Source organism: Rhinoraja longicauda, chromosome 2, assembly GCF_053455715.1.
Source record: "Rhinoraja longicauda isolate Sanriku21f chromosome 2, sRhiLon1.1, whole genome shotgun sequence".
NCBI classification, from domain to species: domain Eukaryota; kingdom Metazoa; phylum Chordata; class Chondrichthyes; order Rajiformes; family Arhynchobatidae; genus Rhinoraja; species Rhinoraja longicauda.
In genome coordinates, this window is record NC_135954.1 from 7,937,840 (window position 1) to 7,955,083 (window position 17,244).

Consider the following 17,244-nt stretch of genomic DNA (forward strand, 5'->3'; position numbering starts at 1 on the left):
ACCGGCGCCCGTGGGTGCAGCGCGGCGGCAGAGGGTCAAACAAAATGGCCCTGGCCGCCGATTTGCCGCTGCAGGAGAGGTTTCCACCCAATGGGACCCCGGGGCCGAGGTGAGTGACTCCTTCTCCCCTTTCCTGTCTCCCCTCGCCCACCCACGGCCCCGGCCACCAACAGGTCCACGGATCGTGCGTTGGTGGAGGGTTGCCATGCCCACAGGAGAGGCTTGGACGCAACGGGGGTTGCCATGCCCACAGGAGAGGCTTGGACGCAACGGGGGTTGCCATGCCCACAGGAGAGGTTTGAACGGAGGGTTCAGTTTTATTTGTTTAAGTGTTATTTATCAAGTTAATGAAGATATATAATAATTTTTATGTAGAGGTTCCCTGAGACATGAAAATTATTTCAAGGGTTCCGCAAGGGTAAAAAGGTTGATCTAGCCTGTCCAATCCCTGAAGAATTTTATACGTTTCTATAAGATCCACCTCTCATCCTTCTAAATTCCAGTGAATACAAGCCCAGTCGACCCATTCTTTCATCATATGTCAGTCCCGCCGTCCCGGGAGTTAACCTGGTCGTGCTCTACATGCGCGTTCTCTGAAGGCTTCCATTCACCTATTGACCATATAAACATGTTTGCACCTTATTTTAGTTTAGTTTAGTTTAGAGATACAGCATGGAAACAGGCCCTTCAGCCCACCGGGTCCGCGCCGACCAGCGAACCCCGCACGTTAATACTATCCTGCATTCACCAGGGACAATTTTTATTTACCAAGCCAATTAACCTACAAACCTGTACGTCTCTGGAGTGTGGGAGGAAACCGAAGATCTCGGAGAAAACCCACGCAGCTCACGGGGAGAACGGACAAACTCCGTACAGACAGCACCCGTAATCGGGATCGAACCCAGTTCTCCGGCGCTGCATTCGCTGTAAGGCAGCAACTCTACCGCTGTGCCACCGTGTCCGCCCATCCTTATGTCCATGGTCGCCTTGGTTATGCTCTGTCACCCTCCCTGCAACTTAAAGAACTATTTTTTTTGTTTCCATCTCAGTTCTGGCAAAGTGTCCTTGTGTTGAGATGTTGTCTCTGTTGCCCGTTTCACTGACGTGGCTTGATCTGTTCAGCACTTCCAGTATTTTTTGCTCTTTGTTTGGCATTAGTAACATCATATCTCCTGCTTTTCTCTGAAGTCAAAATATTGAATTAAGATATTGTGCTGTTTCTAACAGATTTGGCACAGCACTGAATCGAAGCCAATGCTTCAAGCCTCTCGCACACCAGGAACTAAACACTTTATGAAAGCTGATGTTTCAAAGAAGCTTTGAGGGTGTTTTTGGATTAGATGTTGTTCTCGCCAGGTTGGCTGGCTGTTCAAACACTCGGCAATTGGCACAACTCGAATAATTTTAGTTTAGTTTCGTGATACAGCGTGGAAACAGGCCCTACGGCCTACCGAGTCCACACCGACCAGCGACCACTAGCACTATTCCGAGCACTAGGGACAATTTACAATTCACGATTTTTGTAACCGAAGCCAATTCACCGATCAACCTGTACGTCTTTGGAGTGTGGGAGGAAACCGGAGCACCCGGAGAAAACCCACGCAGGTCACAGGGAGAACGTACGAGCTCCGTACAGACGGGGCCCGTAGTCTGGATCGAATCCGGGTCTCTGGGGCTGTAAGGCAGCAACTCTACCGCTGCGCCACCATGCCAACCATCTGCGTGACTGCGATCTATACCCCTGAATAAATTAAACTGAAACTATCTGTTCTCTCTAAATTCCTCAGGATTTTATGAACCTCCACAAGGACTCTCCTCAGCCTCCATCCTACCAAGGAAAATAGTACCACCCCATCAAATTTTGCCCTATAACTCAAACCCACCAATATAGACAACATTCCTGATTTTTATGTGCACCCATTTTAGTTGTTCAAGTGGAATTCATTGCCATAGAAGGCTGTGGAGGCCAAGCCAATGGATATTTATAAGGCAGAGATAGATAGATTCCTGATTAGTATGGGGTCAGAGGTTACGGGGAGAAGGCAGGAGAATGGAGTTAGGAGGGAGAGATAGATCAGCAATGATTGAAGTTAGGCCGTTCGGCCCATCTATTCTACTACGTCATTCAATCATGGCTGCTCTATCTCTCCCTCCTAACCCCATTCTCCTGCCTTCTCCCCATAACCCCTGACACCCACACTAATCAAGAATTTGTCTATCTCCACCTTAAAAATATCCATTGACTTGGCCTCCACAGCCGTCTGTGGCAATGAATTCCACAGATCCACCACCGTCTGACGAAATAAATTCCTCCTCATCTCCTTCTTAAAGGAACGTCCTTTTATTTTGAGGCTGTGACAGACTCCCCCACTAGTGGAAGGCTTTATATTTTGATAGACACAAAAAGCTGGAGTAACGCAGCGGGACAGGCAGCATCTCTGGAGAGAAGGAACGGGGGACCCTTCTTCAGACTCAGACTCAGTCCCCCATTCCTTCCCTCTAGAGATGCTGCCTGTCCTGCTGAGTTACTCCAGCTTTTTGTGCCTACCTTCGGTTTAAATCCCCCAATGTTGGGGGAGTCCAGAACAAGGGGCCACAGTTTAAGAATAAGGGGTAGGCCATTTAGAACTGAGATGAGGAAAAAGTTTTTCAGTCAGAGAGTTGTGAATCTGTGGAATTCTCTGCCTCAGAAGGCAGTGGAGGCCAATTCTCTGAATGCATTCGAGAGAGAGCTGGATAGAGCTCTTAAGGATAGCGGAGTCAGGGGGTATGGGGAGAAGGCAGGAACGGGGTACTGATTGAGAATGATCAGCCATGATCACATTGAATGGCGGTGCTGGCTCGAAGGGCCGAATTGCCTCCTACTGCACCTATTGTCTATTGTCTAAACCAGCATCTGTATTTCATTCTTACATGCTTTATATATTTTGAGATCTTTGTACCTTTGCTTCGCTTGACAGACTGTATCGAAAAGAGCTGCATTTAAATCCTGAGCCTTGCAGTTAAATTTTGAACAAGACCAAAGTCTACAAAGCATATGGGGGAGAGAGAGGTGGGGAGCTAAAGAATCAGCTCTCCACACTGGCAGTATATTTTTGAACGTTAAGCAGTTCGTTGTCATGGAGGGCCCAACAAAGCATTTGCACCCTCATTATAAGCACAACGACAGGATCTTGGGCCGAAGCCAGATCTGGATAGCTTGCACTTTGAAGGGTGCTTGGTTTTTGTAGCATAAATCCAACCTCAGACTATGAAAGTCATGAGGTCATAAGGGATAGGAGCAGTATTAGGCCATTCAGCCCATCAAGTCTACTCCGCCATTCAATCGTGGCTGATCTATCTCTCCCTCCTAACCCCATTCTCCTGCCTTCTCCCCATAACCCCTGACATCCTGGGATGCCCCCTCGACTCAGTGCAGGCGGTGGGAGAGAGGAGGATGATGGCAAATCTATCATCACTGCTGGACGACTCCTCCCACCCCATGCAGGACAATGTCACTGCGCTGAGCGGCTCCTTCAGAGCCAGACTTCCTCACCACAAGTGTGTGAAGGAGAGATAACGAAGGCCCTTTCTTCCTGCTGCCATCAGACTGCACAACCAGCTCTGCTCCCAGCAGACCAGTAAATAACGATAATTACCGTTATTTTATTATTTTTAATGAAAACTTATTTATTTTTGCTATCCACTTTGTTGCTGTAACCCTGCAAATTTCCCCGTTGTGGTACAGTGTCATCGAGTCTTAGAGTGATACAGCGTGGAAACAGGCCCTTCGGCCCAACTTGCCCACACCGGCCAACATGTCCCAGCTATACCAGTCCCACCTGTCTGCATTTGGTCCGTATCCCTCCAAACCTGTCCAATCCATGTACCTGTCTAACTGTTTCTTAAACGTTGGAATGGTCCCAGCCTCAACTACCTTCACTGGCAGCTTGTTCCATACACCCACCACTTTTTTTCTATGAAAAAGTTTCCCCTCAAAAGTGAAAAGCTTTTGTTACCAAAACAAACTTTTACCATGGTATGGGGCTAGTATAGATGGGGCACCTTGATCGGCGAGGCCAAATGGCCTAATTCTGCTCCAAGAACTTATGAACAACTAAACTAACTCTAATTAATCTCTGGACTTGTATTCCGAGGGTCTCGACCCAAAACGTCGCCCATGCCCTTTTCTCCAGAGATGCTGCTCAAAGATACTAGAGGAACAAGATAGACCACTCGACCCTAAAAACCGTAGTCTGTCATAACGCCATTTTGGTAGGCAGAAACTTGCAGAAACATTGAAAAAGAAAAATATCAAAAATCTGTGAATTGATAGATGAGATATATTCTGCATTTTAATGGTATCATCACACATACTGTTCCCCCAAAACACTGATTACACTGCGAGAGGCATAACGAACGGCGGGTTTTGCCTACTAAAATGACTTCTTTGCGTACTACACTTCAGTAGGCCAATTCGCTGAGTGCATTCAAGAGAGAGCTGGATAGAGCTCTTAAGGATAGCGGAGTCAGGGGGTATGGGGAGAAGGCAGGAATGGGGTACTGATTGAGAATGATCAGCCATGATCACATTGAATGGCGGTGCTGGCTCGAAGGGCCAAATGGCCTCCTCCTGCACCTATTGTCTATTGTCTATTGTCTATTGTCTATAGTAGAGGTGATTTCAACGGAGTGGTCCATCTTGTTCCTCTAGTATCTTTGATGCTGCCTGACCCGCTGAATTACTCCAGAATTTTGCGTCCATCTTCTGTGTAAAAAAGATATATTTTGTCCACCTTCATTAGATCATCTTTATGACCTAACATGCAAATAAGATTGAAATGCATCCCCCACTCTTGCACTATTTTGTAGCAGCAGCTTATTAATTCAATCTTATTAATTCAGAATTATCCATTTAGAATTATTCATTCAGAATGGAACGCTGGCCTTTAGTGTTCTAATTACACTAAATTACTACTTACTATTGGATTACTATTGCACAACACCACGGTTAGAGCACGCCTGGAGATCTCTCTGCAGTTCTGATCACCACAACATAACAAGGATGCATTAACCATGGGAACTGTATATTTGCCAGAAAGGGTTGAGTCATGAGGAGTGTTTACATAACCACCATTCGTACTCCATGGAACTTGGAATACCAAGACATGATTGGTTTGAAGATTAAGACATTGAAATGTTTAGTTTAGTTTCGATGGACACAAAACGTTGGAGTAACTCAGCGGGACAGGCAGCATCTCTGGAGAGAAGGAACGGGTGACGTTTTGGGTCGAGACCCTACCTTCAGACTGTAAAGAGGTTGTAGAATGCTGGAGTAACTCATCAGGTCAGGCAGCACCTTTACTTTAGAGATACAGCGCGGAAACAGGCCCATCGGCCCACCGATTCCACACCACCGACCAGCGATCCCCAGCACTTTCCTACACATACTAGGGACAATTTACAATTGTACCGAAGCCCATTAACCTGCGCGTCTTTGGAGAGTGGGAGGAAACCAGAGCACCCGGAGGAAACCCACGCAGTTACAGGGAGAACGTACAAACTCCGTACAGGCAGCAACCGCAGTCAGGATCGAACCCGGGTCTCTGGCGCTGTAAAGCCGCAACTTTACCGCTGCGCGCCACAAATGCATTTCAATGTCGAACTAAGGAGCTGCTTGCTCCTCGCTGTCAGAGGGTGCTGCTTAGAAAATGAAAGTGAAGAAAGCCAATGGAATGTTGGCCTTCATAACAAGAGGAGTTGAGTATAGGAGCAAAGAGGTCCTTCTGCAGTTGTACAGGGCCCTAGTGAGACCGCACCTGGAGTACTGTGTGCAGTTTTGGTCTCCAAATTTGAGGAAGGATATTCTTGCTATTGAGGGCGTGCAGCGTAGGTTTACTAGGTTAATTCCCGGAATGGCGGGACTGTCATATGTTGAAAGACTGGAGCGACTAGGCTTGTATACACTGGAATTTAGAAGGATGAGAGGAGATCTTATCGAAACGTATAAGATTATTAAGAGGTTGGGCACGTTAGAGGCAGGAAACATGTTCCCAATGTTGGGGGTGTCCAGAACAAGGGGCCACAGTTTAAGAATAAGGGGTAGGCCATTTAGAACTGAGATGAGGAAAAACTTTTTCAGTCAGAGAGTTGTGAATCTGTGGAATTCTCTGCCTCAGAAGGCAGAGGAGGCCAATTCTCTGAATGCATTCAAGAGAGAGCTGGATAGAGCTCTTAAGGATAGCGGAGTCAGGGAGTATGGGGAGAAGGCAGGAACGGGGTACTGATTGAGAATGATCAGCCATGATCACATTGAATGGCGGTGCTGGCTTGATGGGCCGAATGGCCTCCTCCTGCACCTATTGTCTATTGTCTATTGAAACTGCAGATATTGGAAAATTGAAATGGAATGCTGGAGGTCAGTCAGCATCTGTGGATGGAAACACAGTTAATGTTCTACTGGAAGGTGTTGAATCTCGTCACACCCGTGAATCTTTTACGGTCATACGTCATAAGGTCATAACCTCTGACACCCATGCTAATCAAGAATCTATCTATCTCGGCCTTAAAAATATCCACTGACTTGGCCTCCAAAATCTTCTGTGGCAAAGAATTCCACAGGTTCACCACCCTCTGACCAAAGAAATTCGTCCTCATCTCCTTCCTAAAGGAACGTCCTTTAATTCTGAAGCTGTGACCTCTGGTCCTAGACTCTTCCACTAGTGGAAACATCTTCTCCCCATCCACTCTATCCAGGCCTTTCACTATTCTGTATATTTCAATGAGGTTCCCCCCTTCATTCTTCTAAACGCCAGCGAGTACAGGCCCAGTGCCGACAAACGCTCATCATATGTTAACCCACTCATTCCAGGGATCATTCTTGTAAACCTCCTCTGGACCCTCTCCAGAGCCAGCACATCCGTCCTCAGATATGGTGCCCAGAATTGCTCATAATACTGCCAATGCAGCCTTACCAGTGCCTTATAGAGCCTCGGCATTGCATCCCTGTTTTTGTATACAGGTAGGGTTGCCAACTGTCCTGTATTAGTTGGAACATCCCGTATATTTGGCTAAATTGGTTTGTCCCATTTGGGTCCGCCCTTGTCCCTATTAGGCCCGGGGGGGTTCTATAGTCCCGGACACTATAGGCCCAGACACTGTGGGCCCGGACACTGTAGGCCCGGAGGCCGCTGTAGGCCCAGAGGCCCAGGTGCCGCCTAATGGAGGCTGCATAGCAACCCGCCTCCCGGCCCGGGCGGCCGCCATTAGTGGAGCGGGAGCACGTGGCCGCAGGCTGGGTGAGGTCACGTGGGGCACGGGGCGGTGAGGTCATCTTTTGTCCCTTATTTGGGAGTGAGAAAGTTGGCAGCCCTATATAAAGGTAGGCTTGCCAACTGTCCCGTATTAGCCAGGATATCCCGTATATTGGGCTAAATTGGTTTGTCCTGTATGGGACCGCCCTTGTCCCGCATTAGGCCCGGGGGGGGGGGGGGGGGGGAGCTGTTGGCCCAGACACTGTAGGCCCGGACACTGTAGGCGCGGACATTGTAGGCCCGGACACTGTATGTCCGGACAGTGTAGGTCTGGAGGCCCGGGCGCTGCCTAACTGAGGTTGCGTAGCAACCCGCCTCCTGGCCCAGGCGGCCGCCATTGGTGGAGCGGGAGCACGTGGCCACTGGCTGGGTGAGGTCACGTGGGGCGGTGACGTCACCTTGTCCCTTATTTATGAGTGAGATATACAGTCCCTCTTGAAATAAATGCTAGCATTGAGTTTGCTTTCTTTGCTACTTTCCTTTGTCTGACTGCAAGTCTGTTTCCATGGCAGAGCTGAGAATACTCTCTGTTTAGGGAATCTGCTCAGGTACGATGTAACTGAGTGAATGTGTCGAGGGACTCCATACCCAGGATGGTGACTGGGAGTAATCACTGATGTTTGTTTATCCTTCCAGTGAACGTAGAAAGTTTTATGGAAAGTTTGTAAGTCATTGGAGCAGAATCAGGCATAGGTTGTCCTTTTAGTTTTGAGATACAGCACGGAAACAAGCCCTTGGGCCCACCGAGTCCGTGCCGACCAGCGGTCCCTGCACATTAACGCTATCCTACGCGCACTAGGGACAATTTAACATTTATACCAAGCCAATTAACCAATGATCACCCCTTACTTACACTGGCAACATCCTACACACTAGGGACAGTTTACAATTTGTTACCAAAGCCAATTAACCTACAAACCTGCACGTCTTTGGAGTGTGAAAGGAATTGAAAGGGTTCAGAAAAGATTTACAAGGATGTTGCCAGGACAACAGGGTGTGAGGTATAGGGAGAGGTTGAGCAGGCTGGGTCTCAATTCCATGGAGCGTAGGAGGATGAGGGGAGATCTTATAGAGGTGTACAAAATCACGAGAGGAATAGATTAGGTAGTTGCATAGAGGCTTTTACCAAGAGTAGGGGAATCGAGGACCAGAGGACATAGGTTCAAGGTGAAGGGGAAAAGATTTAATAGGAATCCGAGGGGTAACTTTTTCACACAGAGGGTGGTGGGTGTATGGAACAAGCTGCCAGAGGAGGTAGTTGAGGCTGGGACTATCCCATTGTTTAAGAAGCAGGTACACAGGTACATGGATACGACAGGTTTGGAGGGTTATGGACCTAGCACAGGCAAATGGGACTAGGGTAGCTAGGACATTGTTGGCCGGTGTGGGCGCGTTGGGCCGAAGAGCCTGTTTCCGCACTGTATCACTCTATGAATCCGGAGCATCCGGAGAAAACCCAGCGGACACAGGGAGAAAGTACAAACTCCGTACTGACAGCACCCGTAGTCGGGATCGAACCCGGGTCTCTGGAGCTGTAAGGCACAACTCTACCGCTGCGCCACCGTGCTCCTGCTCCATATATTGGCAAGTTTGAGACACAAGGAGCAGAATTAGGCCATTCGGCCCATCGAGTCTGCTCTGCCATTTGAGCATGGCTGACCTATTTTTCCCTCTCAACCCCATTCTCCTGCCTTCTCCCCGTAATGTTTGACGGCCTCACTAATCAAGAACCTATCAACCTCTGTTTTAAAAACACCCACTGTCCTTGGCCAACGAGTTCCACAGATTCACCACCCTCTGGCTAAAGAGATTTCTCCTCATCGCCATTCTAACGGTACGCCCTTTAATTCTGAAGCTGTGGCCTCTGGTCTTAGACTCTCCCACTAGTGGAAACATCCTCTCCACATCCACTCTGTCCAGGCCTTTCACTATTCGGTACGTTTCAATGAGGTCCCCCCCCGTCCTTCTAAACTCCAGTGAGTACAGGCCCAGTGCCGTCAAACCCTCCTCATCCAGTAAATCAATCGTCCCCAGGATCATTCTCTTCAATCTTCTCTGGGCCCTCTCCAATGCCAGCATGTCCATCCTGAGATATTGGCACCAATTGGCCTGATGTGATAGGGCATGCATCTTTACATCGGCGAAACCAAGCGCAGGCTCGGCGATCGCTTCGCTGAACACCTGCGCTCGGTCCGCATTAACTAAACTGATCTCCCGGTGGCCGAGCACTTTAACTCCCCCTCCCATTCCCAGTCTGACCTTTCTGTCATGGGCCTCCTCCAGTGCCATAGTGAGGCCCACCGGAAATTGGAGGAACAGCACCTCATATTTCGCCTGGGCAGCTTGCAGCCCAGCAGTATGAACGTCGACTTCTCCAACTTTAGATAGTTCCTCTGTCCCTCCCTTCCCTTCCTCCTTCCCAGATCTCCCTCTATCTTCCTGTCTCCACCTATATCCTTCCTTTGTCCCGCCCCCCTGACATCAGTCTGAAGAAAGGTCTCGACCCGAAACGTCACCCATTCCTTCTCTCCCGAGATGCTGCCTGACCTGCTGAGTTACTCCAGCATTTTGTGAATGCATCTTAATTACAGCTTTTGAGCCAATAATGGATTTTTTCGCGAAAGATCTAACCAGAGTTACAGACTGCCAGAAAGCTGCCCCAGTTCATATCAGGGCAATGGTTTTCCGATATGTTGTTTAATTTGTGTAAAGTGCTCAATTGTACTATTTGACCTCAGAGTGGGAAAGAACTGTGTTCCTCTCAGCAACATCATAGCAAAAAGAAAAAGTGGCACGGTGGCGCAGCGGTAGAGTTGCTGCCTCACAGCGCCAGAGACCCGGGTTCCATCCCGACTACGGGTGCTGTCTGCACGGAGTTTGTACGTTCTCCCCGTGACCGGCGTGGGTTTTCCCCGGGTGCCACGGTTTCCTCCCACACTCCAAAGACGTGCAGGTTTGTAGGTTGTGTCAGACGCTGGTTCAAATGGGAGATAGGCACAAAACGCTGGAGTAACTCAGCGGGTCGGGCAGCATCTCTGGAGAAAAGGAATAGGCGACGTTTTCGGGTCGAGACCCTTCTTCAGACTGAGAGTCAGACTGGGAATGGGAAACGAGACAAATAGATGGTGATGCAGTGGGATAATGAACAAAGCAATGAAAGATATGCACCCGTTCTCACCGAAACACAACTTCTTCTTTCGTGTCCATCGTCTATGTTTCAAATGTTACATCAGTGTCATCGTCCGTCCTGAAGAGGGCGCAAGCTTCCGGCGACAATCAGTGGGAGCCATCAATAGATGATGGTGGTAGCAGAAATAGCTTCCAGTTTCCAGCCCCACGACATGGACGCTTCTGCTACGGGGCCAACACACAGCTAACCATGGTCTGTTTCCTTTGCCATCGTTACCTCTTTGCATGTCTTTCATTCATTTGTTCATTATCTCAATAGACAATAGACAATAGGTGCAGGAGGAGGCCATTCGGCCCTTCGAGCCAGCACCGCCATTCAATGTGATCATGGCTGATCATTCTCAATCAGTACCCCGTTCCTGCCTTCTCCCCATACCCCCTGACTCCGCTATCCTTAAGAGCTCTATCCAGCTCTCTCTCGCAATGTAATAGTACAAAGCGAATTTACAGAAAACTCTGCTTTAAGTGTCGAATAGGTCAGGAGGACACATTATTGGCAACAATGCTGAATACAAGATTCAACTGTCAGCTCCAGTAAACTGCCAGTTTACCCACTAAACAAAAATCAGATTCATTTCTGGTTTCTGGCCTCCACTGCCTTCTGAGGCAGAGAATTCCACAGATTCACAACTCTCTGACTGAAAAAGTTTTTCCTCATCTCAGTTCTAAATGGCCTACCCCTTATTCTTAAACTGTGGCCCCTTGTTCTGGACTCCCCCCAACATTGGGAACATGTTTCCTGCCTCTAACGTGTCCAGCCCCTTAATAATCTTATACGTTTCGCTAAGATCTCCTCTCATCCTTCTAAATTCCAGTGTACACAAGCCTAGTCGCTCCAGTCTTTCAACATATGACAGTCCCGCCATTCCGGGAATTAACCTAGTAAACCTACGCTGCACTCCCTCCCTACATCACCATCGATATCTTTTGTTTCCCTCTACCCTGACTCTCAGTCTGAAGAAGGGTCTCGACCTGAAACGTCGCCTATTCCTTTTCTCCAGAGATGCTGCCTGTCCCACTGAGTCACTCCAGCTTTTTGTGTCTATCTCAGGTTTGTGGGTTAATTGACTTCAGTAAAAGTTGTAAATTGTCCCTCGTGTGTAGTAGCATGGTGCTAGTCAGAGATACTGGAGGAACAAGATGGACCACTCCGTAGAAATCGCCTATACTGAAGTGTAGTACGCAAAGGATCCATTTTAGTAGGCAAAACCCGCCGTTTTCTATGCCTCTCGCAGTGTAATCAGTGTTTTGGGGGAACAATATGTGTGATGATACCATTAAAATCATCTATCAATTCACAGATTTTTGTTATTTTTCTTTTAAAATGTTTCTGCAAGTTTCTGCCGACTAAAATGGCGTCATGACGTACTACGGTTTTTAGGGTCGAGTGGTCTATCTTGCTCCTCTAGTATCTCTGGGTGCTAGTGTGTGGGGATCACTGGTTGGCATGGACTCATTGGGCCTAAGGGCCTGTTTCTGCATTGTATCTCTAAACTAAAATGCATCTGTGCAGTATCCTGTGACAACCACAATACTTGTTCTCTCCGGTAAAGAATCAACAATCTTCCTATTTCTATTTCCTATTTAGAAACATAGAAACATAGAAAACAGGTGCAGGAGTAGGCCATTTGGCCCTTCGAGCCTGCACCACCATTCAATATGATCATGGCTGATCATCCAGCTCAGTAGCCTGTACCTGCCTTCTCTCCATATCCCCTGATCCCTTTAGCAAAAAGGGCCACATCTAACTCCCTCTTAAATATAGCCAATGAACTGGCCTCAACTACCTTCTGTGGCAGAGAATTCCACAGACTCACCACTCTCTGTGTGAAGAAATGTTTTCTCATCTCGGTCCTAAAAGACTTCCCCCTTATCCTTAAGCTGTGACCCCTGGTTCTGGACTCCCCCAACATCGGGAACAATCTTCCCGCATCTAGCCTCTCCAACCCCTTAAGAATTTTATATGTTTCTATAAGATCCCCCCTCAGTCTTCTAAATTCCAGCGAGTACAAGCCCTGTACATTTCTGTCATTGTCAGGCCAAAAGTTTCCTATTTCTGTCATTGACATGCCATTAAGATTTGAAGTCTAGAGTCCTGAGGGCGGATTTATAACTTATAGTGCTGTGGAGCCCTGCTATCTGCTGCAATCTGGCCCTTTGCTATCTGCTGCAAACGAAGAAATTATGAGTACTGTTTGTAACTTTGTCCCCGTCGTTAGGGCGACTCTCTTGTGTATTCTGTGTACGCAGAAACAAAGAATTTCACTGCCCCAGGGGTACAATTGACGATATCGTGTCACCATCTTTTAGTGTGGCTGAATTGAACAATGGGAACCTAAGACTGTAAGAGATGTATCGGCCTGTTTTTTTTTGTCTTGCAGGTCATTATTCCAGAAATATTTGCATCTACGGACCGGAGGATTTGAAATGGTTAAATGAAAAGGACGCGTTGTTTGCCAACAAATTTGAACTTAACTCTTACCCACCGACTCTGGAATGCCTGGAGTATAGGATACTGAACCGCACACTCAGTCAGAACGCCATTGATGGAAGATGAGATGGCGCAAAGTGTTGCTCTTTAAAAAGAAGGGGAAGAAAGCTCGGGAACAAGGGAATGATCTTAAACTGAGCCATGGACTGGGATATACTTGATCCTTTGCTTTTATTTCTGCTTCACCGCCTGCCTCTACTTAAATGGGTTACACTCAAAGCTACTAGATGAACAAGATGGACCAATCCGTTGAAATCGTCTATACTGAAGTGTCGTACCCTAAGGAGCCATTTTAGTAGGCAAAACCCGTTGTCCGTTATGCCTCTCGTAGTGTAATCAGTGTTTTGGGGGAACAGTGTGTGTGATGATACCATTATAATGCAGAATATATCTCATCTATCAATTCACAGATTTTTGTTATTTTTCTTTAAAAATGTTTCTGCAAGTTTCTGCCTACTAAAATGGCGCCATTACGTACTACGGTTTTTAGAGTCGAGTGGTCTATCTTGTTCCTCTAGTATCTTTGGTTACACTGTCATCGGTTTCTTTCTTTGGTACCGCGTCAATTTTGTACACGTCTTTTAAGAGAGAGAAAAAAAAAATCCTGCGCAGGAATTGGTTCAAAAATACGAGTACTTTATTTTTAAAAAAATCAACGGGACAGGCATCATCTTTTGAGAAGGGATTTTTCTTTAGATTTCTTCTGAAGAAGGGTCTCGACCCGAAATGTCACCCATTCCTTCTCTCCAGAGATGCTGCCTGTCCCGCTGAGTTTCTCCAGCAATTTGTGTCAATTATTGAATGCTGACGAGCTTGGTTTGTGTGACTTTCTAGTAATGGTAGCCAGCAGTGGAAAGCAACAAGATGACTACTGAACTTCTTGTATTTCGAATAACCTCACAGCGACTCCAAGTATTGTGACTATATGAAGATATCTGAAAATGAGATATCAAAAATAAACCTGAAATATTAGATGTCAAATAAGATGTAAAAAGACAAACTGCCTGAGGAGCAAAAATAATTCACCAAAGAAATGTCTGTTCTGTTAACGACAATATAATAAATAAAGTGATGTGAACTATTCAGTATATTTTTGGAAAAAGAAGGCTTTAAGGATTCTTAAAGTTTCTGATTTTCCAGAAAACATTTTCATCAACAGTAAGAAGTAACCGTAGTGACGTGAGTATTTTCAGGTGAGTGAGCAGTTGAATAATGAAGGCGTTTACACATTGCTGCAGGGAGAGGTTGAGCAGGCTGGGACTCTATTCCTTAGAGCGCAGGAGGATGAGGGATAATCTTAGAGAGGTGTATAAAATCATGAGAGGAATAGATCGGGTAGATGCACAGAGTCTCTTGCACAGAGTAGGGGAATCGAGAAGCAGAGGACATAGGTTTAAGGTGATGGGGAAAAGATTTAATGGGAATCTGAGGGGTAACTTTTTCACACAAAGGGTGGTGGGTGTATGGAACGAGCTGCCAGAGGAGGTAGTTGAGGCTGGGACGATCCCAACATTCAAGAAACAGTTAGACAGGTACATGGATAGGACAGGTTTGGAGGGATATGGACCAAACATGTGCAGGTGAGACTGGTGTAGATGGGATATGTTGGCCGGTGTGGGCACGTTGGGCCAAAGGGCCTGTTTCCACACTGTATCACTCTATGACTCTATGACTATTGGGGGGACTTTTCAAGCAATATCTATTAACTTCGTCTTCAAGATTCTATGTTGATCCGATTTAATTTGTGGGACTCTTATATTACGGAAGCAAATGATTTTATTTTTTTAATACCTTAAACCGACTACTGCAATTTGAATTTTTAAGAATCTTCACGACCTTTTGCACAAAGACCATAAGAATTAGTAACGTGTGTAAAAAAAATATAAGATGATTCCAATTTCTCAGAGAGAGATTTGTTTAGCCATGACATGTCAAAGAATAACAATGGAAGACCAAATATAGTGTATAAAGGAATTGCAATATATATTTTATGTGTTTCATATACTGAGATGTTGTAATGATTTAACGAAGTGAGAAAATCTTCGTAATAATTTTATATATATGAATAATAATACAGAGTCTTACCGACGCTGTCTGTCGATTCGAAAACATTTTTCCTGTTGATCTTTTCATAATGCATTTGGGTGCAATGTCCATTGTAATCTCGGAAATAAAGAATGATATCGTGAATTTTAAAAAGACAATGTATGTGCAGGTATTGTGTATCCTCTTTCTACCAGAACTCAACTTTTCTGGGGGGGAAAGTAAAACCCAAAGTTTGGTTTACATGGGAACAACAACCTCTTGATAATATTAATCAGAATTGTCAATCAGAACTGTTAATCAGAACTGTTCTTATTAAAAACATGTGAGCTGACTATTCATTTATCTTTCCGCTTAAGGGCGGCACGGTGGCGCAGCGGTAGAGTCGCTGCCTGACAGCGATTTCAGTGCCAGAGACCCGGGTTCGATCCCGACTAAAGGGTGCTGTCCGTACGGACTTTGTACGTTCTCCCCGTGACCTGCGTGGGTTTTCCCTGAGATCCTCGGTTTCCTCCCACACTCCAAAGACCTACAGGTTTGTTGGTTAAATGGCTTGTTATGAATGTAAATTGTCCCTAGTGTGTGCAGGATAGTGTGAGTGTGCGGGGATTAGAGCACATGGTATTGGGGGTAGGGTACTGGCATGGATAGATAACTATTCACAAAATGCTGGAGTAACTCAGCAGGTCAGGCAGCATCGCAGGAGAGAAGGAATGGGTGACGTTTCAGGTCGAGACCCTTCTTCAGGCTCTCATGACAATAGGATAGAAAATTGGTTGGCAGACAGGAAACAAAGTGTAGGGATTAACAGGTCCCTTTCAGAATGGCAGGCCGTGACTAGTGGGGTACCGCAAGGCTCAGTGCTAGGACCGCAGCTATTTACAATATACATTAATGACTTGGATGAAGGGATTAAAAGTACCATTAGCAAATTTGCCGATGACACAAAGCTGGGTGGCAGTATGTCAAGTTAGGAAAATGGGAAGTACAACGAGATCTGGGTGTCCTTGTTCATCAGTCACTGAAAGTAAGCATGCAGGTACAGCAGGCAGTGAAGAAAGCTAATGGCATGTTGGCTCTCATGACAAGAGGAGTTGAGTATAGGAGCAAAGAGGTCCTTCTGCAGTTGTACAGGGCCCTAGTGAGACCGCACCTGGAGTACTGTGTGCAGTTTTGGTCTCCAAATTTGAGGAAGGATATTCTTGCTATTGAGGGCGTGCAGCGTAGGTTTACTAGGTTAATTCCCGGAATGGAGGGACTGTCGTATGTTGAAAGACTGGAGCGACTGGACTTGTATACATTGGAATTTAGAAGGATGAGAGGGGATCTTAGAGTCATAGAGTCATAGAGTCCTACAGCACAGAAAGAGGCCCTTCGGCCCATCGTGTCCGTGCCGCCCGTTACCAAACACAGCCTAATTTTAATCCCATTTTCCCGCATTTGGACCGTAGCCCTGAATGTTGTAGCATTTCAAGTGCCCATCCAAATGCCTCTTAAACGTTGTGAGTGTTCCCGCCTCCACCACGACCCCAGGCAGTGAGTTCCAGACTCCAACCACCCTCTGGGTGAAAAAGTTCTTTCTCACATCCCCCCGAAACCTCCCTCCCCTTACCTTGTATCTATGTCCCCTCGTTGTTGAACCTTCCACCAGTGGAAGAAGTTCCCCGCCATCTACCTTATCTATGCCCCTCATGATCTTGTACACCTCGATCATGTCCCCTCTCAGCCTTCTCTGCTCCAGGGAAAACAACCCCAGTCTGCTCAGTCTCTCCTCATAGCCGAGGCCCTTCATCCCTGGCAGCATCCTGGTGAATCTCCTCTGCACCCTCTCCAAAGCTATCACATCCTTTCTATAATGTGGTGACCAGAACTGTACACAATACTCCAGCTGTGGCCTCACCAATGTTCTGTACAATTCCATCATTACCCCCCTACTTTTATATTCGATGCCCCGGCTAATGAAGGCCAGTAACTCATATGCCTTTTTAACCACTTTGTCCACCTGTCCTGCTGCCTTCAAGGACTTGTGTACCTGTACTCCAAGGTCCCTCTGTACCCCTGTCTTCCCTAGGGTCCTTCCATTCATGGTGTACTCCCTCCCCAAGTATACATCTTATTGAAACATCTAAGATTATTAAGGGATTGGACACGCTGGAGGCAGGAAACATGTTCCCAATGTTGGGGGAGTCCAGAACCAGGGGCCACAGTTTAAGAATAACGGGTAGGCCA

General features: G+C 46.7%; 1 protein-coding gene across 1 annotated transcript in view; it reads left to right on the top strand.

Moving 5' to 3' along the window:
• The window catches only part of LOC144602035 (N-acetyllactosaminide beta-1,6-N-acetylglucosaminyl-transferase-like), a 62,653-nt gene extending 48,603 nt beyond the window's left edge, over positions 1-14,050 (top strand). Inside the window, exon 3 of the mRNA XM_078414702.1 lies at positions 12,863-14,050. Coding sequence (XP_078270828.1) covers positions 12,863-13,038 — 176 coding nt within the window. The 3' untranslated portion in view covers positions 13,039-14,050. The remainder of the gene's footprint in view (positions 1-12,862) is intronic.
• The last annotated feature ends 3,194 nt before the right edge of the window (positions 14,051-17,244 follow it).